At 40.5% G+C, this 25,803-nt stretch overlaps 1 protein-coding gene across 2 annotated transcripts in view; it reads right to left on the bottom strand.

Moving 5' to 3' along the window:
• The window catches only part of zc3h7a (zinc finger CCCH-type containing 7A), a 109,645-nt gene that overhangs the window by 3,818 nt on the left and 80,024 nt on the right, over positions 1–25,803 (bottom strand). For both annotated transcript variants that reach the window (XM_059979147.1, XM_059979145.1), the window contains 7 exons: positions 17,339–17,520; positions 10,616–10,692; positions 7,436–7,569; positions 5,077–5,182; positions 4,885–4,993; positions 2,717–2,844; positions 780–943 (listed from right to left, as the gene is read on the bottom strand). In XM_059979147.1, coding sequence (XP_059835130.1) covers positions 780–943; positions 2,717–2,844; positions 4,885–4,993; positions 5,077–5,182; positions 7,436–7,569; positions 10,616–10,692; positions 17,339–17,520 — 900 coding nt within the window. The remainder of the gene's footprint in view (positions 1–779; positions 944–2,716; positions 2,845–4,884; positions 4,994–5,076; positions 5,183–7,435; positions 7,570–10,615; positions 10,693–17,338; positions 17,521–25,803) is intronic.

The following is a 25,803-nucleotide window of genomic DNA, read 5'->3' as shown; positions in this document are numbered from 1 at the left end:
ATGAAAAGCTAAACACACAGACTGGCAAGCAACCGATGTGCAAAAGGAAACACTGCAATTCCAGAAAAAAGCATAATAACTTAGCAAATAAATAAATGATACTGAGAACATGAGTTGTAGAGTTCTTGAAAATGAGTTCACAGGTTGTATTCAGTGATCAGTTCAGCGTTGAGTTATCCATGCTGGTTCAGGAGCCTGATGGTTGAAAGGCATTATCTATTAATTAGTGTGGGACCTAAGGCTCCTGTACCCCCTTCCCTATGGTAGCCGCAAGAATGATCTGGGAATGATTTGGATCTTTAGTGTTGATATAAATCTGTTAATTGTGACTGTACCAACAGGACCAAAGAAATGGCTGCTTTCCTTACGGCTGTTTGATTTCTGAAAACAGTTGTGCAAGTAGAATTAAATAAGAGAGCTAACCAAATGAGATACAATAATAGATTTTACTTCAAAGCACATACTCACACTAGGTAAAATGAATATCTAGGAATGGACATAGATGGTAATAATAAGCACACAGCATTCATTATTTACAACAACCTTAACTGTGACTGCTCTATGTTAGATAGGTAACTGACAAATAATCATGAAGTGCAAGGTCTTCTACAAATTATGATGCTGTTTGTTGTTTTATTTTATAAAAGATTATTGCTGCCAATATAACTGGAGGAATGGCTCTGACATGTGGTTTTTGTTAACTAAATGATGGAAATATTTTTCTTAAAGCAAAACCACGTCTTTTTAATGTTGTTTAAAAATGATTTAGAGATTCTTACATTTCACAAACACTGAACTGTCCTGTGGGAAAGCGATATTGCCAGCAGTTTTGATCATCTTCACAGCTAAAAACTTTCTCCTTGTGTTTCTCTGAGGTTATATGCTGTTGCCACTGCTTCTCGCTGTTACAGTTTTTCCCACAAAGCCAACAGTGATAGCAACTCTTTGAAGGAAACACAATAAAAATTGCCTTTAAGTCCATTGCAGCATCAAAATTACAAAAAAACTTGAGGTAAGGGACATTATAAGTAAGAACAAAAGTGGAGAAAGTGTCCACCATAAACATGAGATTCTACAGAAATCTGGAATAACAAACACCACCTTTTTTTGCTGGAGAAAATGTATGATGATCAATAAGATGAATAAAAATCTACCCAAATTATGTACATTTCCCTTGAAAAAGACTTAAGTACCAAGCAAACAGAAAAGAAGTAACAGTTCTCAGAATAGTTTTAATGAATATTGGGTTAATAATCGAAACACTCAGACCAGCCTGCTATCAGAAAGATGGTGGAATTTTGACGTTTTTCTTCAATACTAAAAACTCAACCTGTATCGCTTATTTGTTAAAATACTAAATTAAACAGTCTTTTCACAAAAATATTAAAAAAGTATGCATCAATGTTAATCCCATTTACCAGATCTTGGCCTGTAGCTTCCTATGCTCAGCTGTTCACATGTTTGTTTAAACATTTCTTAAGTGCTGGTAGTTGCTTATACCATCTCTGAATACGTGCTTAGAAGTATGACTACTAAGAATGTATTCATTATTTTTGTGATCATTAACAGTTAAGTCAACTTTCAACTGTATCAACTCCTGCTAAAAATTAACCCCATCGCTTCACTCTTTATTAGTAATAAAGAGCACTTTAATATTAGAAAAACAAAATGTAAACAACCAAAGTACAAAGACAAAGTTTTGAATCAAAAATTCACAGGCGAGAGAGGAAAGATTTAAGCTTCCAAACTAATTTGAGAATCAGATAATAAAACACAGACAAAATGCTGGAGGAACTCAGGTCAGGCAGCATCTATGGAGAGGAATAAACAGTCATTGTTTTGGGCTGAGACAAGGGTCTCAACCTGAAACGTCAACTGTCTATTTCCCTCCAGAGATGCTGAGCTCCCCCAGCCGTTTATGCATTGCACCAGATCCCAGCTTCTGCAGTCTTGTGTGTCTCTAAGCTAAGCAGGAATGATGTCTCCCTTCCACGTTGATTGCAAATTGTTGTTCCAAAAAGTTGTTGTCATACCTTAATTGCTTCTATTTTTCTTAATTAAAATGCACTTTATTTTGACATTCTAGTAATGAGGAACAGAAGGTATTATACCAAGAGCTGGTAATTGATCTTTAATCATGTTCAAAGTAAATTTTATTATCAAGGCAGATATATGTCACCATATACACCCTTGAGATTCATCTTCCCGTGTGCATATTCAGCAGATCTATAGAATAGTAACTATATAAGGTCAATGAAAGATCAACCAGAGTGCAGAAGGCAACAAACTTGCAAATAGAAATATACATAAATAGCAATAAATAACAAGAAAATGAAATAACAAGATAAAGAGCTCTTAAAGTCCTTAATATTGCTCCCAGAATTAATCGGTACAGAAGTCACGTTCTAAGATCTATACATTCACCAACTACATGCACAATCAGTACAATGTTGAGAACTGGCTGCCAAGTCAAATCAATCTTGGGGAGAACGTAATCTATTGAAATTTTAAGTACTCGCAAGCAAGTAAGACTAGGGATTAGAATGCACAACGAAGTACTTACAATTTACAGAATTATACTTTGAATAAAGTCAATTTGCAGGAGAATGTATCACTATATCAAAAATCAATATTGGAAAATTACTTAATGTCATTTACCATGGTCAGTAATTTGCAGTTGATCTGTTAAGCATCTGTTATTTAATCAGTCACTTACCACAAGATCAGCATAATCGGTTGGCATGTGTATCTGCTTCCCATTCTCCTTTGGTACAGAAGCTGCTTCTTCTTTTTCTGGCTCATGGCTCTTTAGCCACTTTTCATATAGCTGTTCCATATCTAAGACTGAAAATTAAAATTAAAACTGAATACTGGGAAAAGAATTCAAAAAATGAACAATCAGCAGCATAAAACTTCTTAGATTTAGATTTTCAATCAAAAAATGTATTATAGTGCGCAGCAACCAGGCAGGAAAGTGGCTGCAGATAGATTAACAGCCAGGACCTTGTTTAATAGTTCAACATGCCCAGGAAACCATACAACCTCTCTGGCATCTGTTTCTGAAAATTTTTTATGTAAGAATGAGATGATATCATAAGTCTTTAATTTATCTTACTTGTTCCAAAAGAGAGTATACAGTCCTTGACATGAGAACAATTGAAGTATGGTAAGTTACAATAATTGCAGGAGAGAGCAAATCTCTTAAAGGAAGTTTTTTTAAAAAATAATGTCCCACATCAAGCCAGGAATAAGGCACATCCATACACCAATGGATCGTTATAATGCCTTTGTTACTCCAATCCAAACTAGCAAAGGAAAGAACCTGAATGTACAAGGCTCTGCAGTGTGAGGAATCTGGCATGAACCCCTCTGCTCTCTCCACTACGGTACAGGGAACCTGGCACAAACCCTTGCCTCCTGTTTGTGCTTCCACAGAAAAGAAGTGCCCAGGTTTGGGAATGGAGAGGCTGATTTCAAGGGCTTGTGCTGGGGTGTGCCAGGGGTGAACAGTACAACATGCAGGGCTGCTCAATAACTAGCACATTGTGGGCAGGCCACTGCAAGGACTCAATGTACTTGCTTTATGGATCGACAGATCCTGTCGGAGGTAATGGGAACTGCTGTATCCATATTCATAAGACCATAAGGCCTTAAGATATAGGAGCAGAATTAGGCCATTTGGCCCATTGAGTCTGCTCCGCCATTTCATCATGGCTGATCCAATTTTCCACTCAGCCCCAATTTCCTGTCTTCTCCCCATATCCCTTCATGTCCTGACCAATCAAGAATCTATCAACCTCTGACTTAAATATACATAAAGTCTCTGCCTACACAGCTGCCTGTGGCAAAGAATTCCACAGGTTCACCACTCCGGCTAAAGACATTGCTCCTCATCTCCGTTCTAAAAAGATGCCCCTCTATTCGGAGGCTGTGTCCTCTGGTCTTAGACTCTCCCACCACTGGAAACATCCTCTTCACATCCACTCTGTCAAGACCTTTCACCATTCCTTGCTGGCTGCACACCAATCCCCAGAGCAACAATGTGATAATTTGTCCTTAATGGAACAGTGGCTAATGCCCAGTGATGTTCTGAACTCACTGCCCAAGCCAGGAAACAGTGCCGTCCGTACCTCAGTGCTCAGTGACGTGTGGCCACACTATTTGCTTCAGCTTACTCGACGCTAGGTTTCCCACACAGCAATTATTGTAACAACTGAGACAACAGGGTTCCCAGCACAGAGGGGATGTGTTAACCCATCCTGGCAACCCATTCTGAGGTCTCAGTGAGGTATCAATATATCTCCGGGTTAGAATTATTTTTAATATGCTTCAAAATTTCCCTTGCCAAAAAGTGTGTGCTTGTGTACAAGCACTGCAGGAGGTATGAATGTTGAGCAAGTCAGATAAGGTTGTACCACTGCACTGATTAGCTCAGTTCTTATTGTGACAAGCTGTACTAAGTTTTCTGATTTTCAGCAGCATATGAAATTATTCCAGTTCATTACTGCAGAACTGTACTGGTACATCTACTCAAAAGTTCAAAGTTCAAAGTAAATTTATTATCAACATACATATATGTCCCCTGAGATTCATTTTCTTGTGGGCATTCACAGTAAATACAAAGAAACACACAAAAGAATCAATGAAAAACTACACACAAGGACACAGAATTTTACAGTTGAGGTATTCCAAAAGGAGAGAATCCATATTGTCAAATATCAAAAAAGGTTTTTGTTCAATAATCATTTTGCAGAATTGTGTTGTTTAAAAATCTAAAAGGAAGTATCACTCTTAAGGAGAATATTATTTGTTGTACATGACGGTAGATTTTAAAGCAGCTTTAAAGTTTAAACAGAGAACAATAAAGCTTTAGTCTGCACTTACTGTTATTGTCTTTCATATAGGTCCACATGTCTTTTTCCTCAAGACTGTGGGCAAAGGAGCAGTTCCCAATGTACCCACATTTCTTTCCTTTCGCTATATGCATGCATAACTGAAACAGAGAGATGTCACTATGGGATCCATAATTTGCAATGGCAATTAGTTACTTGATATCATCATAATAAAAATACTTACATCAAACTGTTGTGGAATTGGTTTCTTTGATGGCAAAGGGCGTATTGTTGTCCATTTTTTACGTTCATTGGACATCACTAATAGCACACGATGCTCTTTGGTCCAACTGTAAACAGGTTTTTAAAAAACACATGTTGGCAAAGATAGTAAAATGTTTCATTTCTCGTAGCATATGCCTACTACATTTTGATATCCTTTGCATGATGATCAATGTACAACAGAGACTTATGTAGAATCAATATGAAAATCTCTAGGGAGTTTCCTATTTGACAGCAAAGCTCCACATCGGGGTGAAGGGGAAAAATGGGAATATGCTTATAGAATAGAAGCAAGTTGTGAAGGAAGTAGGCTACCCTCAAGACTGCATCATTCAAGATGATCACGGCACAACAACACTTGGCCTCAAATTCTCCCCTCATAGCAGTCCCCAAAATCCCACAATTCCCCTATCTTCCAAAAATTTATCTATCGTCACTTTAAACACTTCTAGCCTCCACAACACTCAGGGATAGAGAATGCCAAAAATTAATTCTCTACAAGAAAATAAATCTCACAGAAATCTTACATGAGTTAAAGCCCCGTCCTGACCACATTCAGCTCTTTAAACTTCAAAGAACATAGCCTCAACCTGCTTAGCCTCCCTTGTTAATCCACTCCAGTGAATTTCCTTTGAACTGTCTACAATGCTACAACAATTTATCCTCATATAACAGAGGGGATGTGTTTCATGAAAATTGTCCATATCTTGATTTTCTGTAGCATCAACCCTGTGCAAAAGTTGACAAAATTTGTTGTTTCTTTTCCATTTTATATTTTTTTCTTTCGCATAAATTCCTTAAGAGAAAAATTTTATTCCACATTTCAAAACAATTTGGTGGAGATTTATGAATTCTGAAAAGGAGAATTTCTGTTATTTGATGTGCTACAAAGTGAGAATACTCTGTATATGTTTATTCATGTAAGGGACCCAATCATTCATTATCTTTATATTTGAAGACCTAAACACAATGGTCCAAAACTGTTTTCAGAATTACAGAAAAGCACATAGCACAAAGCATTATTTATACATAAATGTTACATCAAACTTGGAGGAGATAGATGTGCAATGAGTTGTGGTAATCAAAATGTTGTAGAAACACAATACTCTACCATTATCTTTCTCAAAAACATTTCACTTTCTGGCCCTTCATTCAAATGGTAGTTTTTAAAAAAATTTCCTTGATATAACCAAAGCAATTTTACCACAGGAAATGTAGTCAAGTAACTTCATAATCAAAGCAGACTTTAATTTACATATTATTATTTAAGTTGATCATGATGTTAAAAATTTAATTGTTAAAATTTCAACTCTTCAAAGTTTGGTTATTTAAGTTTTTTTCCTCTCACAACTTCTCTTCTATAACTGATTCCGATTTCTACCTTAAGGATATTTTACTGTCTTTGCATGATTTCTTTAAGAGTACTTCAACAGGACTGATTTGGATCTTACTTGCCCTTTTTACTTGTATTTTACGACTGGGGCAAGGATGTTGTGTGTGCAGCATTAATCCTGTCAATGGCACACTTCAATAAATAGTAGGGCAAAATATCATTGTCACCATAACACAAAAGGCAAATGGAACAAACAAAGGGTACTGTTTTTCCAACATGGCCGATGTATCAGTGTGTCATTCAACATCATCTTTATGTGCCATGTCATAATGAGATCAAGTCTTCCAATGGACATGATTGCTCTTGGCAATTTTTTCTACAGAAGTGGTTTGACATTGCCTTCTTCTGGTAAGTGTCTTTACAAGATGGGTGACCACAGCCATTATCAATACTCTTCAGAGATCGTCCACCTGGCACCAGCAGTTGCATAACCAGGACTTGTGATATGAACCAGCTGCTCATACGACCATCCACCACCTGCTCCCATAGCTTCACCTGACTCTGATCAGTGGGAGGGGAAGACTAAGCGGGTGCTGCACCTTGCCCCAGGGTGGCCTGCAAGCAGATGGAGGGAAGGAGCACCTTAGGCAGAGATGTATCTCTACCCTGCTACTCAGCTGTATCACTAATCAGATATATAACAATGGCAAACCTATATTCCAGAGAATTCCTATGTCATCCATCAGATTATAATATATTCTCATAATTTAATAGTGAAGGAACAAATTAAAATAGATTAGCCACTGCAACGGAACTAATTACTGCATTAAATAGTCTGTTTCTTGCATTATCCAAGCGTTCTTTAAAATTTATATAATAAAACAACAAACATCTAATTATATTAGTGTCTACGATGAAGTAATACAATTACACACACATTCAAGAACCCTCCTTTGATTGAATTTACAATAACTGTTTAATTACTTACGGATGTCTTGCTTTAGCATTGCAGTATTTTCTGTTCTTGTCCGGCTCACTGACCTGTCCGTACCTCCAGCATTGTCCACAGACAAACATGAGCTTTAAGTTGAGGTTCCTAGATTTTGAAAAACCTACAGGTACCTTGAAAATTCAAGAAAAGCAATCGCTGACTGTTCACCTCCAGCAAGGCAGCACAAGGCAGTAACTCCAACCTATGCCACATTATAGAGAGCCCCAGGGTATTGAGTCACTATCTCAATACATTCTGCAGATGCTGGAAATCCAGCATAACACACACATAAATGCTGGAGGAACTCAGCAGGTCAGGCAGCGCCTACGGTGGGAAGGGCCGAAAGGTCAACTGTTTATTCCTCTCCACAGATGCTGCCTGACCTGCTGAGTTCCTCCAGCATTCTGAGTGTGTTATTTTTAATCATGATACTGTTCACTCATTTACTGGAATAACTATGACAGTAACAGGTTTGAAAATTTGTGGTTATTCCTTCAAAATTTGCTTGAATCACACATCCAATCTATGGAGTCATACAGCAATACAATAGAGAAATAGGCCCTCCAGGCTATCGAGTCTGTATGAACCATTAAGCAGGAGTTTTAACATTAATTCTATTTGAACCTGTTTTATTTTCCCCCACATTCTCCACTTTCCCGTAGTGGCCAAATAACCTACTAATCCAAAAAGGGAGTGTGCAAACTCCACACAAAAAGCACCCAAGGTCGGGATTCAACTTTGGTCTCTGGGGCCATGGGGCAGAAGCTCTATGAGTGTTGCTGCTGTGTCGCCCCCAAGAAGCTTATGGCTTCATTTGAAATACATGCGTTTCATTAGTACAATTGTATTTATAGCTAGAAGCCAAATTTTATATGGAAAACAGATGAATGGGCTACAAACCAAGCCTCATTTGTACTGTTCAAGAACTACTTTGCTGGTATCACAGTAACATGTACACATTAAAAGAACACTGGTGACTCACTCTTGTCACCAAGTGCAAGGGTTGCTCTTCGGGATTTGTAAAGGAAATATCAAAATATTTCTTGTAAAACCTGTTTATAATTTACAGTAGGTCTAATGTATGCTTTTCTTGTGAATGCCACTTACCTGAATCTATGTGATGCTGCTACGCTGTACCTGTGCATCAATGCACTGTGCATGTGATAATAAACTTGACGTTGACTTTCAATAAGCTATTCACTAAGTGGGGAAAAGATGTGCCAGCAACACTGTAAGGATGGGAGGGGGTAGATTTCAAGCCCAGTATGTTCTATAGTGTGTGCATATTTCAGCAGCTTCGTAGTCTGCTATATTACAATGGATGGAATATTGTGCGTATGCTCTACATGTGGGATGAAAAGAAACAATGGAGATAAAATGAGGGATCTTCAATATTGGGCAAATACACAGCAGAACTGATGGATGAACTGACATGTCCCTTTCTCTGCTGAATCATTCCATTAACATGTAGTGAAGAAATATATTGAGCGGGAAAGGGCAACCATTTTCAATTATTGCAATTGTTTTCGATACTTAGGAACATTTGGGAATTATAACCCTTGTCTATTCTCGAACTGGTTAGTTAGGCGTCACGTGCAACGCAATTACAGCTTGGGAAATTCAGGAGTTTGGAGATAAATTCTGGCGCCATTCTGTAAGGAGTCAGTACGCCCTTTCCATGGAATGTGTGGGTTTTCCACAGATGCTCCGGTTTCCTCCCACAGTCCAAAGACGTGCCGGGGTAGGTTAACTGGTTGTTGTCCTGTGATTAGGTTAGGGTTAATCAGGTTTGTGGGGGCTGCTGGAGTGGCCTGGCTTGAAGGGCCTACTCTGGGAGGGAGAGAGGGAAAGAGGAAGGGAGGGAGAGAGGGAGGGATGGATGGATAGATAGATAACTGCCTTAATTCAAAGTATGAAGGCATGCTCTTGATTGTGGTAAAACTGGTGACATAATTCTGTAAGAATTTACCCATCTGGTGTTGGTTAGCAATTGCTCCCGCCTACATAAAGTGAATGATTCTACTATGAGATCAAGCAAGAGGAATCAGATCCTAACTATGATCTCCAGTGTAATTTTCCAACACTTGGTTCATGTTATCACCCTGTTATTTAGCAATATAAACCTCCTGTGGGTATTACACCAGTAATAGCTCAATGCACAAAATCTAGTTTAAAACTGAAACAAGCACTTGGAAATTATATATAGACCACTCTGCAGCCACGCAGGTCAATGCCATCCTGATTTCAAATGTCTGACTGACTGCAATAGAACAAACAGCAGAAATGGTTGAAGAGCTGACTGGAGACATCTGAATTTTTTCCAAAATTCCTAAGAAACAGGCGTAGTTTGTAACAATTGGCACTCCAACTGGATAATTAGTTAAATAAATGTAATGTTCATTTTGCATATTGGTGTAGTTTGATATTACATTCAAGTGTCTTTCTGAGTTCTGAGCCACATTAACTTGATTAGCACTTGCACAGTTTGTTTATAATCTCACTTTCACAGTATTTCTACAGATTGGATGAAGAACATGCATTCGAAAGAAAAGGATTTTGAAATGAATCAAAATGAGAAGGATATCTCTTTCACATCCGAGATGGGATTGAAAGTTATTTGGTTTACTAAATCCACTGAGAGCCAGTGAACCCTCTCCCATTGGTTGATTACCACGATATTTTGTTAAGAGTTCATCTAAGATATAAAATTTCCTGCAATTAGTCAAAATGTGACACATTCAAAAAAAGTTTTAGTTATAAACAATCATATGTAAGTGTATCTTGGGGGATAAAATTAAAGACTAAATAAATAGTTAAAAAAGCTGAGTTTGAGATACTTGAGTCCATTTTCCTCATGATTGTTAATTTTAAAGTTTACATTTGGTCTTGACATGCCCTCACACTTTATTACCCCCAAAACCCCTGTCAGCTATTTATCATTACAACATGGTGAAGTCTGTTATACAATGCATATTAAGAGTAATCTTTATTCTCAAAACATGGATATCCAAACTCGTTCTGTAATATCAGTGTATATCTCTAGAACTCATAAACTGCACCCCCCCCCCCCATCTGTTGTGTTAATTGGTCCATGTGAGAAACTCTCAGAACTGAATTTGCTAGTCAGACAACAACCATCCCTGCACAACATACACAAATGCAATTGAAGATGTTTACCTGCCCTGCTTGGACACTGGCTTCCATGTTCTGCCAATACTTTTTTGATTCCTGAGTAATTACTTCATGAGTTATATCTGGCATTGGGAAATATAACAATGTAAAGTTTCAACATTCAAAGGTATGAACACATGTACGTACAGGTATATAAAATGAAGATACATGCACAGAAATAATTTTGGTCTTAAAAGACAAGTTCATGAAAATAAGTTTGATATGTGATTTTGTTTTTAATGAACTTCAAAGAATGCACATTGGCTATTCTTTTTTTCAAATGTTTATGATCAACATTCACTCATCTTTTTCTAGTAGCATAAACTTGAACAAATTAGTTAACATGCAAATTCCTTCATCAAACTTAATCTGTTGTCATAAATTTATACTAAGGGATTATTGAATCATTCTTGGCTGAAACATATTCAAGGAGTTTTCTAAACTGAAAGTTAGTTTCCAGTCTTTATGAACATCCTTCAAACCAACCAAAATTCCTCATTTTGTCACTGAGATTTGTGTCCCTTTAAAGTGCTGAAATGGAGTAAATTTAAAGAAAAAATTCCTTTCATGGTATGATTTTAATTACATTATAGGTGACAGTGGCAGAGAATAGAACTAATCCACTGAATGCATTTCAACATAGTGTTTCAAAATACAATGAAAATATTTATTTGCACTCCAGTTGATCTTTTATTAATCCTGTTATAGTTACTATTCTGTAGATTTGCTGAGTATACCTGCGGGGAATGAATCTCAAGGTTGTATATTACGACATATATGTACTTTGCACTTCAAAAGATTACAATATATAACCCATTTTGAAATTATTTATATAAATGAATCAATACTTCAGAGCAAAAATACCTAAAGGACATTTATTAACCTGAAAACTATAAACATTCCAACACTAGATATAAGGTCAAGAGGATTTAAATCACAATCAACCTATATTCCAGCAAACACTCCAATAAGTGGTGTGCCCGTACTGTGCAAGATTAACTCGAGTTGCACACTGAGCGCACTGTTTAACAGGACTGCTCTATGAATCTCCATGCATCTAACATTCGTCCTACTGTAAAGAATTTGCTAAAAGAACCAGTAGGAAGTGAAACTAATTGTTTACTTCATAGGTGAAACACTTCTCTAAAGTTATATACTTTTAACTTCAGGAGAGCTTGAAATAGGGGATTTATAATGGGGAATACTGAAATTAAAGTGAAATGAAACAATTACTCTCATCTGTCTTCACAGAAGACGCAAATGAAAACCGTCAAAACTATTATGAACTAAGCCTCGGGAAAGATTAAAGAAATGAAGGAAATTGTAGTAAAGGTATAGCACCAGGGAAATTATTGAGACTGAAAGACAAATACATCACAAGAACCTGGTCTTTCAAATTTCTAAGCAATACACACAAATTGCTGGAGGAGCTCAGCAGGCTAAGCAGCATCTACAGAAATGAGTCAACGTTTCAGGCCAAGACCCTTCTTCAGGATTAGAAAGGAAGGGAGAAGACATCAGAATAAGAAGGTATGGGGTGGGATAGTTCCTCAAATAGTTTCTGCAGATGGATGAATAGCAAATGTTGCCCCAGCGTATAAGAAAAGGAGAGAAAACACAAAGTATATTACCACATCACTGGGAGGGAAAACATCGGCATTTATAATATCAGATGAAAAAATAAATTAAAAACTATAGGATTAATCAATCGTCATGGACTTAACATAGAACATTATAGCACAGTACAGGCCCTTAGGCCCATGATGGTGTGCCGATCTTTTAACCTACTCTAAGATCAATCTCATCTGACCCTCCTATACCCCCATTATTCTATCATCTATGTGCCTATCAAAGAGTTTCTGAAATGTTCCTAATCTATCTGCCTCTACCACCACCTGTGCAATGTGTTCCACTCACTACTCTCTGTGTAAAGAACTTACCTCTGACATTTCCCCCCCAATGCTATCCTCCGAACATCGTAAAATTACACTCCTTTGTACTAGCCATTTATGTAAGAAAAATCTTGCTTGTCCAATCTACTGGAGTTCTTTGAGGATACAACTAGAAGAATAGACAAGGGGAAACTAGTGGATGTGTATTTAATTTTTCAGAAGGCTTTCAAAAGGAGTAGGAGGACAATAAACTGGTATAGACTGAGATTTAGTTAAGACAGAATGTGAAAAGTGGGAATAAACCAGCAAGCTGTGATTACTCCAGAAATCAGTGCATGGCCCAAACTATTCAAAATCCCTATCAAAGATTCAGCTGGGTAGGCAAAATTAGGCAGTATTTAGTGAGGTGGATTAGTATGAAAAGTATAGCAGAACTTGTAAAATCTCCAATCACACAGGACAAGGCATGAAAAACACTCTCTGGACTAAAGTTAAGAATAAATTTATTATGAAAGTGCATATACATCACCAAATGCAACCCTAAGATTTTCTTTCAAGCATACTCAGCAAATTCAAAAAATGTAATAGAATCAGCAAGAAGATAGCATGGCCTGCGAGGGGGAGCACCTTGATGATGGATGCTGCTTTTCTGCGACAACGCTCCTTATAGATGTGCTCAATGTGGGGAGGGCTTTACCTGTGTTAGACTGGGCTGTATCCACTATTTTTTGTAGGGCATTGGTATTTCCATACCAGGCGTGATGCAACCAGTCAATATACTCTCCTCTACATGTCTATAGAAGTTCTGCAAAGTTTTAGATGTCATTCTGAATCTTTGCAAACCTCTAAGAAAGTAGAGACACTGCTGTCCTTTCATCATTCTTCTTAAGCACCGGTATATTTGAAGCCTGCTTCAATCAGGTGGGTACCTCCAACTGCCAAAGTCAGAGATTAAAGATATCACTGAACACTCCAGCCAGTTGATCAGTACACTGCCAGGTACGTTCAGTCTCCTGAAGGGTGCTCTCACTTCGGCCTCAGTGACTGAAATCACAGGGTCAAAGGGGGCTGTGGGAGTGTGTGAGGGTTCTGCCATGCTTTCAAAGTTTAAATGTTCAAAGGTCCAATTATTATCAACGTATACAACGTTGAAATTCTTCTTCTCCACATTCCCACGAAACCAAGAAAGAATGGCAGCATGATCATCAACCCAAAATCCCACCTCTCAACATAAAAAAAAATGAACAAAAACAGAACAGGCACATTGACCCCTAAATCCCCTCCTCTGCACACAAAAAAAAACAAGATTGAGAGGAAAACACAGAATATAAAAAAAACCGTATGTCTGAAAAGAAAGTTCAGGTCCATATCCAAAATGCAGAAAACCTGGGTAACGCTCTCTGGGCACAGCAGCCTGCTTTTCCCTCTCTAGCTGCAAGCAATCTCACCAGCGATCAAAAGGCAGTCTCCTCTCGCTGTAGCACAGCAATCTCACCAGCGATCAAAAGGCAGCCTCCCCTCGCTGTAGCACAGCAATCTCACCAGCGATCAAAAGGCAGTCTCCTCTCTCTGTAGCAGAGCAAATCTACCAAAGATCAAAATGCAGTCTCCCCTCTCCAGTAGCAAAGCGATTCCTCAGTGATAAAAAGGCAGGCAGCCGGTGCTCACCTTTCGTATTTGCCTCGATTTACAATCTCCCTCATTGCTTTAACCAGTTGGCAATGGAAGCTCTGCTCAGCGAAATGGAGACAAACGTTGGCTTGCGTTCTGTCCCACAGCCTTCTCACCATGAGGTTCACTCATGTTGCTTCTGTCTCCCAGAATCCTCTCAGAGACCGCAGAGCGCTGAAACACCCAATCTTCAAACTGTAAATCACAGGCTCCAACAGTTCCAGAATCACATTCAAGGAGAAAAACAAACAAAAGAAACATAAAAGAAGTGAAATACATGGTTTCCATGGTCTATCCAGAAGATGTCGACCGAAGGAGCGTTGTACGCGGGCGCCATCCTGACCGGATGTGTTAAATATCCTAGCAGTCAAAGTAAGCACAGAAGGCATTGGGCTCATCTGGAAGCGAAGACTTGTTGTCACCTACATCGCTTGGTTTTACTTTGTAGAAGGTGATAGCATTCAAGCCCTACTACAGTTGTTGAGCGTTCTTCGGTGATTCAAGTTTAGTTTGGAATTGCCACCTTGCCCATGAGATGGCTTACTGGAGATCATACCTGGACCTCTTGTATCTTACTTGCTTGCCAGACTTGAATGTCACTGATCTGGCCCTCAGAAGATTGTGGATCTAGTGGTTTATCCAGGGCTCCTAGTTGGGGAACACTCAATGATTCTGTGAGTCCACACTTTTCTACGACTGTTTAATGTATAAAGTCTGTGACTACCATGGTGCATTCATTCAGATCCTTGGATGAGTTCTTGTATGTGGCCCAGTCCACCGACTCGAAGCAATCCCACAGCTGCTTGTCTGCCTCCTGTGACTGCCTCTTTGTTGTTCCTATCTCTGGAGCCTTGCTTTTTAGCCTCTGCCTGTAAGCAGGTAAGAGGACATCCAAGCGATCAGATTTCCCTAAATGCAGATTTGGCATGGAATGGTAGGCTTTCATTATAGTATAGCAGTGGTCTAGTAAAGGAAGACAAGTTGCTAGAACCTAAAGGTCTGTATTCAAGAGTTTTAAAGGAACAGAGCTACAGGCTACGTCCACAGTAGACCGGATAAATCTGTAACCGAAGCCTTTTCTCTTCGTCTTGACCTTCCGTCCACACTGAAACGGTGTTTTCTTCCCGCGAAAACAGAGCTTTTCTAAAACGCTCTCCAGAGTGTATAAATCTGAAAACGCTGATTGGCTGGTGTAGTGTGTACAGGGTAACCAAAGCTTTTTAAAAACACTGTCATGACGTGCCAGAACAGATGGTGGCAGCAGTGTGGCACTTCATTGTTTTCTTGAACACAACCTCCAACACCACAACAACAATGGCGGATGGCTTCAGGAGACTATCCCTGAGCAGAATGTTACTGCAGTTTTGCAGAATGACAGAGAATTTCAACCCCCCCCCCACCACACAACCTAACAACTTCAGAACAGACGGCAATGACACTGAAGCCAGAAGAGTTAGAAATGTACTCACCAAATACTTTGACCCCTAACTTACTGAATAAATAAGTATACTGTACTCACTTTGCCCTGTTTTCTGTCCTTGCTTGTGTGAAGGTGGATTACCTATTTATGCAAGTACTTCTCTGACAATAGATGTGTAACAGCCTAATGTAACATTGTATGGAAATACAAGATAACACTGATGCAGATATGTTTTATACATTTAAAAGGTGCTTTATTAATGTATTGCTTGTGCAAACATTCAATAGATGCAATTGTCACTACTTCCAAAATGTAATTTTTAAGTGGTAGTTTATTATGTTTGGCATAGATGTGGAAATGTTACGGCCAAAAAGGGGTAATTGTGAGTTTCACTTTTACTCAGGTAAAAATAAAATCACTTTTGCCCAGTAACAAGCCTTATTGCATTTAGTTGTAGCTGTTGTCCCTTTCATCAGTGAAGAGACTATGGCTGTAGGAAATGTTTCCAGGGTGACCCCTCTGTGGGAGTGGGGAAGATGTTGGTGGGGCCACCTGGGGGTCTGTGTGTCCGTATGTGTAGGTATTGTAGTGGCTATGAGGCTGGTATTGTGGCGGTGAAAAGTACTGGGGAGGGAGGGGGGCCATCATACTCCTCATCATTGCAAATCCCTCTGCAACGGAACTAGTCAGTTTTTCAATGTTCTTCATCAGCCGGGTCAATCTATCTGTGAACTCCCTGTCGGTTGCCTCCATACGCTCCAGTATTTGCTTTTTAGTTTTAAGTCCTCCTGCGCGAGAGCCAACAGCTGTCCGTCGTTTGGCAATTTCCTTTTAAGTTTTTCTAGTCTGTAACTGGACAAATGCGCACCCAGTCTTTCACAACGAGATTCGACACCAAACATGTTGCTTGTTTTCTATAAATGTGTCCGGCGTGTACCCAGTAGGAGATTCGTCCAAATACCCCCTTTAATATGGACGGAGGTATTTTTAAAAACGCCTGGTATGGACGCCTATCATTTTTACGTGAAACCGGCATTTTCAAAATTATCTGGTCTAGTGTGAACGTAGCCACAGAGCGAGTGGACTCATTGGTTGAAGGTCTTCTAAACTCACTGGGTTCCAGAAGGGTACAAGTGAAATAGAAAACAGCAAAGGTACCTCCCTCATAATGAACAATGGACAAATGAAACTCGATGACCTCACAGAGAGAGAGAAAGATCGGCTTTGCTTGTCACAAGTACATTGAAACCTAGAGTGAAATGTGTCACTTGTGTCAGATCAACAAGGATTGTGCAAGTGCAAGTGTCGCCAAGCTTCCAGTGGCATCATAGCATGCCAACAAATCAGTAAGCCTAACTGTACAGCTTTAGAATGCAAGGGAAAACCCATGCAGTCACGGGGAGAATGTACAAACTAAAGATCAAACCCTAATCTTACAGCTGGCACTGTAAAGCGATGCGCAAACTGCAACACTCCAGTGCTTCCCACTCCGCACTGGTTCTATTGCAGGGGTTCCCAACCTGGGGCCCACAGACCCATTGGTTAATGGTATTGGTCAATAGCATAAAAAAGGTTAGGAACCCCTGCTCTATGGTAACAAGGAAATAAAAATAATCACAATGGATGTATACTTTTGGCAGAATTACACATAACTCACAGAATGCATTGAATAAATAATCTTAGGGGAATACAGAAAAACAGCACAATATCACAAGAAAAAATAACACCCTCTGTTAGAGTACCTACTTGTGTCACGTTGCATTATCCAGACTTTCAGTTCTACTAGACTGTGTGCATAGAAACATTCATCTTCTCTATTACAACCAAAGCGTACTTCATGACGGCAGAGATCAAGTAGTTTAGTGCTGTCAAAAGGTCGAATTTTAGAATACTTCACTGTTGTTTCTCGAAGAATGTGAACGAGGCACCTAGTTAAAAGATGAGAGAATTCTAGATAAGAAAATCATAATATATTCAGTAATTCTACAAAGCAAAGAAATAAAATGCAAGTAAGAGTTTGGAATAGTACAAGCACAGTCATTTTAAGAGGTCTGTTCCTTTGTTACTTGCAATGTCGTGTGACGTGGGCCATCGTGGTCTGCCATCTGTCTTTAGTCTGCCTGTGGGGAAGACCCCTTTCATGCTGTTATTCCTACTCTTTTCTCTAGTCATGATCATGATTGTTCTTGGCAAATTTTTCTACAGAAGTGGTTTACCTTCTTCTGGGGCAATGTCTTTAGAAGACAGGTGATCCCAGCCATTATCAATACTCTTCAGAGATTGTCTACCTGGCGTCAATAGCAAGTTCTGGAAATCCCTAACATTTTACTGCACAATTAACAGAATGTTGGACATACAGGTTGAGTTCCCCTTATCCAAAATGCTTGTGGCCGAAGAGTTTCAGATTTCAGATAGTTTTGAATTTTGGAATATATAATGAGATAGCCTGGGATCGCCATCATTTCTGACTCTGAATTTATGTAAGTAGTCTTTGTCTTGTTCATAACACATACATTATGTTTTGTAACTCCAAAACATAAAAAACTAATTGCAAGTTTAAAAAAAGAGACCAGGAGAACAGGACTTAGTTTTGTTTTCAAGCAAGCCACATGCATATCATGTGGTAGTTTCATGATATGCAATTCATGTATGTAATTCACATAATGAATTATTTAAACAAATAAAGAATATCTACTCAGACAATATATTTACAATATTACTGAAATATTAAATACACAACACTCCCTACTGCACAGCTATAAACTCCAACTCAATATCGTATGCATCTCAGAATATATACAGAATATTATTCAATGCATCTACCATATAGGCATCCACAGCACAGTATTGTAAATTTTAAATTGTCCCATTCAAGCCTAAAGAGTCAATCGCTGTGGAGGGTTTCTTATTCTTTTGGGTAACATCTTTCCTGACAAAGGGAGGTCACTCTGCTTGGCAGGAGAGACCTGAAGTTCTGAAACAATCTCAGGCTCTGGAGCTTCCTCCATGGTGGGTGTAGGAGATGACTCTGGGACTGCAGGAAGTGGTTCTGACAGCTCTGGACCTTTCTTCTGGATGTGTTGGCATCCCAAGTCAACTCAAGTCACTTTTTATTGTCATTTCAACCATAATTGCTGGTACAGTACACAGTAAAAACAAGACAACGTTTTTCAGGACCATGGTGCTACATGAAACAATACAAGAACTACACTGAACTACGTGAAAACAACAGAAAAAAACTACACTAGACTACAGACCTGACCAGGACTGCATAAAGTGCACAAAACAGTGCAGGTATTACAATAAATTATAAAAAGACAATAGGCACAGTAGAGGGCAGTAAGTTGGTGTCAGTCCAGGCTCTAGGTATTGTGGAGTCTGATGGCTTGGGGGAAGAAACTGTTACATAGTCTGGTTGTGTGAGCCCGAATGCTTCACTGCCTTTTCCCAGATGGCAAGAGAGAGAAGAGTTTATATGAGGGGTGTGTGGGGTCCTTCATAATGCTGTTTGCTTTGCGGATACAGCATGTGGTGCAAATATCTGTAATGGCGGGAAGAGAGCCCCCGATGATCTTCTCAGCTGACCTCACTATCTGCTGCAGAGTCTTGCAATCCGAGCTGGTGCAATTTCCAAACCAGGCAGTGATGCAGCTGCTCAGGATGCTCTCAATACAACCTCTGTAGAATGTGGTGAGGATGGGGGGGTGGGAGATGGACTTTCCTCAGCCTTCACAGAATGTAGAGACATTGCTGGGCTTTCTTTGCTATGGAGCTGGTGTTGAGGTACCAGGTGAGATTCTCCGCTAGGTGAACACCAAGAAATTTGGTGCTCTTATCAATCTTATTAGAGTATAAAAGTTGCATTGTTTGCTGTGTAACCAGAACTATGTAGTCAGCTTTGAGCTTGCTATTTGCTATGCATGTATCCAATTTAGTAGGAGAATGAAATCTTAAGAATGTAGAAGACAATGGTGAGGTAGCTAAGAATGGTGAATGTAGAGGTAGCTAAGAGATGTAGATTAGAACATGATTAAGTCAATGGGTAGAAACAATAGTGGCGGATGTACTTGTGATACACAACTGTAGACCTATTGGATATGCTAATGCAACTAAACCAGGGGATTGCTATAAAAAATGCTATGTACAAGGATTGGGGGGCAGTCAGCGACTAGCTCAATGACTGTCCCAGCTTTGATCTGCAAATTAAAGTTTAATACTTCTTGGAAGAATCTTCTGCGTCTCCTGGTCATTGGTGGGGCACGAGAAACCACGACAAAATTGGCGACTGCGGCAGGACCAGAAAGAGAACCGCGGAAAGGAAACGGCAGATTAGGGACGCTTTCCAGTCCTCTAGGGACCCCCACAAGGCTAACAGAATTAAGGGTGCACCCAAACAAAAGGTAAGCGCTTTTTGCGACAATTTGGACTAAGAATTCTGTTGGTTTTGGGGAGGTCTTGGAGTCTCAGAAGTGTGGAACCACTGCCGAAGGGTCTCTCCGGTCCAAAGAATCTGGCAGAATTGGGGGTTAACAGGAGGCTCAGAGGATTGATCAAGAACACAGCAGTGAGGGCAAGTACAAATAAGTTAATAAGAAGTTAAGTTAAGAAAAATTCCACGTGGTGTTGGTAAGTCCTTGTGGATACCGCTTGTATAAAACGAAGGTCTGAACGGGCAGGGAAAGGGAAAATAGAGAAAATCCCTGTGGATACCACTTCGTATGAAACGAAGGTCTGAATGGGCAGGGAAAGGAAAATAGAGAAAATCCCTGTGGATACCGCTTCATATGAAATGAAGGTCTGAACAGGCAGGGAAAGGAAAATAGAGAAAATCCTTGTGGATACCGCCTTAAGAGATAAGGGTCTGAATAGACGAGGTGCAAAGAGAAAGTTCTGTGGATACCACTCTGAATAGATGTCTGTACGGGCAGAACAGAATAGGAAACAAGGACAGTCCAATATATAGTTTAAAGCGCTGGTAGATAAACAATAGACTAGGCATAGAATTAGAGTAAATAATATTATCCAGTAAACAAACTGTGAATCTCTGAAATACCTTAAAAAGAGAGAACAACATGACAGGTAAAGGAACGGCAGTAGAAATTCTGAGCAAAAAAATCCTGGTAAATAAATGAGATCACAAAAACTTCAGAAAAATGGGAAAAAAGAACCAAAAACCTGGTCACAAAGTGGCCAAGAGAAGGAACGTTTGATGTAAGCTTGTGCGAAGAAATGGAGGCACTAATTAAAAATTACAAACCAAAAGATAAATCTAAGAAAAGAGAGCAAAAAAGAGAATGAGAAATGGAAGTGCTAAAACTCTTCAGAACAAAGGCTGAGGAGGACAGGCAGAATATTGATTACAAGCGAGGAAGACACTAAGGTGCTGGAGAAACAGCCTGTTAGAGAGAGAGGAAGGTACAGTGAGAAGCTGACTTCAGCTCCGTACCCGGATGCGAAAGAAACAGAAAAGCCCCCTCCCTATAATGAGGAAGGAACCCCTAAGCAGTGCCCCCTGCTGATGGGAACAGTAAACATGCAGGGAGAAATACAAGTTTGGGATAATGAGGAGGAAAGAAGACAATACGAGAAGGAAAAAGCGGCGATATGTAAAAGATACAGGCAGAAAGGATAAAGGTGGAACAGGCAAAGAGAGAAATGGAAGAAGAAATGGAACGGATGAAATACTTGAGAGAGGAAAAGGAGTATGAGGAGTATGGGTTATACCATAGAAATAAACAGACTAGAAAAGAAAGTGGCTCATCAGGGCAGGAAGAGATGAGGCATTCAAGAGGAAGTGGAAAAAAGATAGGAGATGAGAGTCTTGGAGAAACACAAGAGAGAACGGAATCAAGCACGAGTAAGGATCATGAGGAGTCCCTGCCACAGGTGTACAGACACGGACAGGAAGAAAGAGAAGGTGACTCATTGGAGGAGCAAGAGTTAAGTGGAGAGAGAGAGGATGCGAGAATTTGTGGGGAAGAGGTAGGAGGCAGAAACCTAGAAGAGCAGAAGGAGGCGGTAGGGAAGAGACTTGCGGAAGTAGAGAGAAAGCTAGATAAGTTACTGAGAGGGGGGTTGCCAGAGGAGATGCGAAAAATACTCCAGGGGCCAACCAAATATTGAATCAGGACAGGAAGGAAGGACTCCACAGGGAGACCGAGGGAAGAAGAGGACCCCGGAGAAATTTGTGTGGGAGGCAGTAAAGACATACCCTGAGACAGATGGGGAGTCAGGAGAGGAGGAGAGCAAGGGCAGGTGGGAAGAAGGAGGAAGAATGATGTCGTTGTTAGTTAAAGGATCAGGACAAATGCAGTACATCCCTTGGGGATCCCAGGACCTAGAAGGGCTGAAAAACACTCTGCCCAATCTACATGAAGGAGCAGGGAAATGGATTAGAGCCTTTGAAGAAGAAACGGCGGGAGGATTATTGGCTATGGGAGATTTGAAGGCACTATTGATAAGGTTGATGGGAACCTCCAAATTTAACGAACTAATGGAAATGGCTGGCATAGTAAACTCGAACGACCCGAGATCTGATGGAGACGGGTTTGACAGAGTGAGGCAGAGGTATGGCAGGCCCTCAGGAAGCTTTATCCACACAAAGTGGACCCCAAAGCCTTAAAGGGGGATCCACTGGGAGTCACTGAAAACCCAGCAGCCTACGTAGAAAACCAGTTGAAAAGGTGGAAACTGAGCAAGAGGTGGAAAATAGCTTATTTATTACCACACTGTTCCGACATAGCATTTTGGATGCAATGCCTCCGCAAGTAAAATCCAAACTGGAGGAAGTGGTTGGGCTGATGTCAATGACCCCACAAGAATTTAGAGACCACGTAGTCCATGCGGCTGAGAAATACCGGAAAGACAAACGAAGGTTGGCTGAGCAGCAGGAAGAGGTGCAAAGAAAGTTAATACAAATGCAGCTCAAAGAACTCAAAAAGAAGGAAAAAGAAAAAAGCAAAAAGATGCTGCCAGCAACCACCGGTCTGAGCACAGCCATCGAACTGGATGAAGCACCGCTATATGGAGGAACCGATCATACTGTAAGACAAGGGCCGGAAAACCCCATGCCAATAATCGTCTTCGGAGGAGCATTCCCACAAATGCCCTATCAGGAACAGACTAAATTCAAACAGCCCAGACAGGACTGGAAGTCCAAAGGAGGGGGACAGAGGAGCTATGGGCAGAGGAGACCAGTGAGGAAACAGGGAGAGGAGAGGTCGAGAGACTGTGCTGAGGATGTAATCAGCCAGGTCACATGAGAAGAGATTGTCCGTTTACACCATGGCCTGTCACACAGCTGCAGGAACCAATAAGAAGGGAACTAAAGTTTAGCCAAGGACCAGCCCCCACAGGCCCAAGCGGACCTGTGAACCCCTAAGCAAGGTATTACGGGTGCCCCGAGAACTCCAGTGGGAAGGGACATTACCCAATGATAACAAGGGAGGCAGACGAGGAACCCATTGTTCAGGTTATGTTAGAAGGGCAACTGACACCAATGATAATAGATCCTGGAGCCACATACACTTGTGTACAGCCACAGTATGCCCTTCACCTTCCCGTGTCAGGAAAGTTTATTAAGATGGTAGGGTTCTCGGGGGAAAACACAGTTGACACAGTGCACGGCTCCAGTGCGGTTGAGAATGGGAAATAAAGGAATTGTTTTGCTAGTATTTAAAGGAACTCCGATTAATTTGTTAGGCAGAGATGCCTTATTGAAACTGGAATTAAAATTAGAATGCACCAGAAATGGGCTGAGTGTGGAAAGAGTAGGGGCTCAATTGATAGTGCAAGAAGACAAGAAGGCTAATGTCTTTTGGATAGGAGACATCGCAGAGCAGATTCAGGAAACCTGGGAAAAATGGAAAAAGGGCATGCAGGCTATATTACCCAGGGCTGTAATGCCCAAATCTGAGCTACATTGTACAGTGATTTTTGACGAGACTCAGAACAGGGAGTTAGAGGAGAGATGGCACCTGGAGGTATGTACCCAACAGCACCTGGAAGGGGAGGCTGTGATAATTGGAAAGCAAGGGGCAGCTTTACAAGTTAAGTGGAACATCTTTTTAGAAAAATGGGTACAGGATACTGGAGGCTGCGCCCCACGTAACATTGTTGGTAAACAAGGGATATCAATCTGAAGACTTAGGACCCTTAGTTAAGTGTGCTGAAACCATAACAATGTGGAGGAAAATCACGCCAGAGGTGTGGATATCAGAAGACAACAATTGCATTAAAATAATGGTAAGTGTAGATATGGTAGGGACAGTGAGAGAGGTCGAAATAACTCCCCAACCACACCTGCCCTTGCTGGGAAAGGAAAGAGGCCAGCCGAAAGATAGGTTAGATGAGTTGCCATCTATTCTGTGGTCACAGCATGACACGGACGTAGGGAAAATAAAAACAGCTAGTCCAGTGGAAATAAGGCTGAAAAAAAAGGAGCAATTCCACCCAGGAGACCACAATACCCTCTAAGACCAGAAGCAGAAGATGGAATAGCATCGTCAGTGCAGGGGTTGCTTGAAATAGGAGTGCTTAAAAGAACAAAAAGTCCATGCAATACCCTGTTGCTGCCGGTCTTAAAAGCAGATAAATCTAAGTGGAGATCGGTGCATGATTTGCGAGCGGTAAATGATGTGGTAGAGGACTGGCCAACAGTAATCCCCAACCCACACACGCTTTGACTAATGTTCTACAAGAAGCAAGTTACTTTTCAGTGATTGATTTGTGTTCGGCTTTCTTCGGCATTCCTTTAGCCGACCAGTGTCAGTATCTGTTTGCATTTACTTACAGAGGTGCTCAGTATACCTATACCAGAAGTAAGGGTTTAAACATTCACCACATGTTTTTAATCAGGTGTTGAAGGCAGACCTAGAGGGCATACCATTGGAAAGTACATTGTTACAGTATGTGGATGACCTGTCGATTTGCTCCCACAGCAAGGAACAGTGTGAGCAGGACACTATAACTCTGTTAGAGAAGCTGGCGCAAGGAGGACATAAAATATCCAAAAAGAAACTGCAATTTTGCATGCAGCAAGTGGAATACTTAGGCAGGGTAATATCCAAGGGAGTGAAGGCGATAGCACCAGATCAAATTGAGGAAATAACTAAGGCCCCAAAACCCCAGACAGTAGGGCAGATGATGACGTTTTTGGGAATGGCAGGGTACAGCTCAGATTGGATAGGAGAATATGCTGAGATTGTGGCACCTTTGAGATAGATAATGAAAGAAGCAGGACATACAAATTTGAAGAACGGCTTACAGTGGAATGGAGAGGCGGAGATAGCTTTCAATACTATTAAGCAGGAATTGCAGTCAGCACCAGCATTAGCTTTGCCTCACTACAAGAAGGTATTTCATTTGTATGCAGCCAACCGACAGGAGGGTTATGTCACAGCGGTTCTAACACAAGAGACAGGCACAGGAAAAGCAAAGCAGCCGATAGCATACTACAATACGAGACTAGATGAGGTGGCTCAGGGATATTCACCCTGTTATCAGGGATTGGCGGCGCTGTACTATGCATATGAAAAGGCATCATCTGTAACCCTGGGCTATCCTGTGACTCTGTACACACACCACAAAGTAGCAGAATTGCTGGAAAGAGGGAAATTTGTGCTGATGCCAGCCAGGATAGCAGCATATCAGATGCTATTGACACTTCCAGACATAACTATACAGAGATGCACTACCAGTAATATAGCCGATTTTGTCCCTTGGGCTATGAAGGTGAACCCCATGATTGTGTAGGGAAGACGATGGCATTTGCCAAATTGAGAGCAGATTTACGGTCAGAACCACTAGAGGATGCAGATAAAAAGGTTCTGTTCGTAGATGGCTCTTGTTATAGGGATTATGATGGAAACCATGCAGGGTTCTCAGTAGTGCAGCAGGATCAGTCGAGCTATAAGATTATTAGGATGGAGTCCTGTCCCCAAACGTGTTCCGCCCAACTAGCGGAAATCAAAGCCCTGACAGCTGCGTGTGAAATGATGGAAGGTGAGAAAGTAGACATCTATACTGATTTGGCATATGCTCATGGAGTATGCCATTTGTTCGGGGCAGTGTGGAAGCAGAGAGGTTTTAAAAAAAGTAGTGGAGATCCCATACAACATTGTCAGCGAATTTTAGACTTAATAAAAGCCATGATGAAACCTAAAGCATTGGCTATAGTAAAATGCCAGGCACATAAAAAGGGAAATGATGTA

This window comes from Hypanus sabinus, chromosome 9 (genome assembly GCF_030144855.1).
Source record: "Hypanus sabinus isolate sHypSab1 chromosome 9, sHypSab1.hap1, whole genome shotgun sequence".
NCBI classification, from domain to species: domain Eukaryota; kingdom Metazoa; phylum Chordata; class Chondrichthyes; order Myliobatiformes; family Dasyatidae; genus Hypanus; species Hypanus sabinus.
Note: the sequence above shows the minus strand (reverse complement) of the source record. Positions and strands in the feature narration are given on the sequence as shown.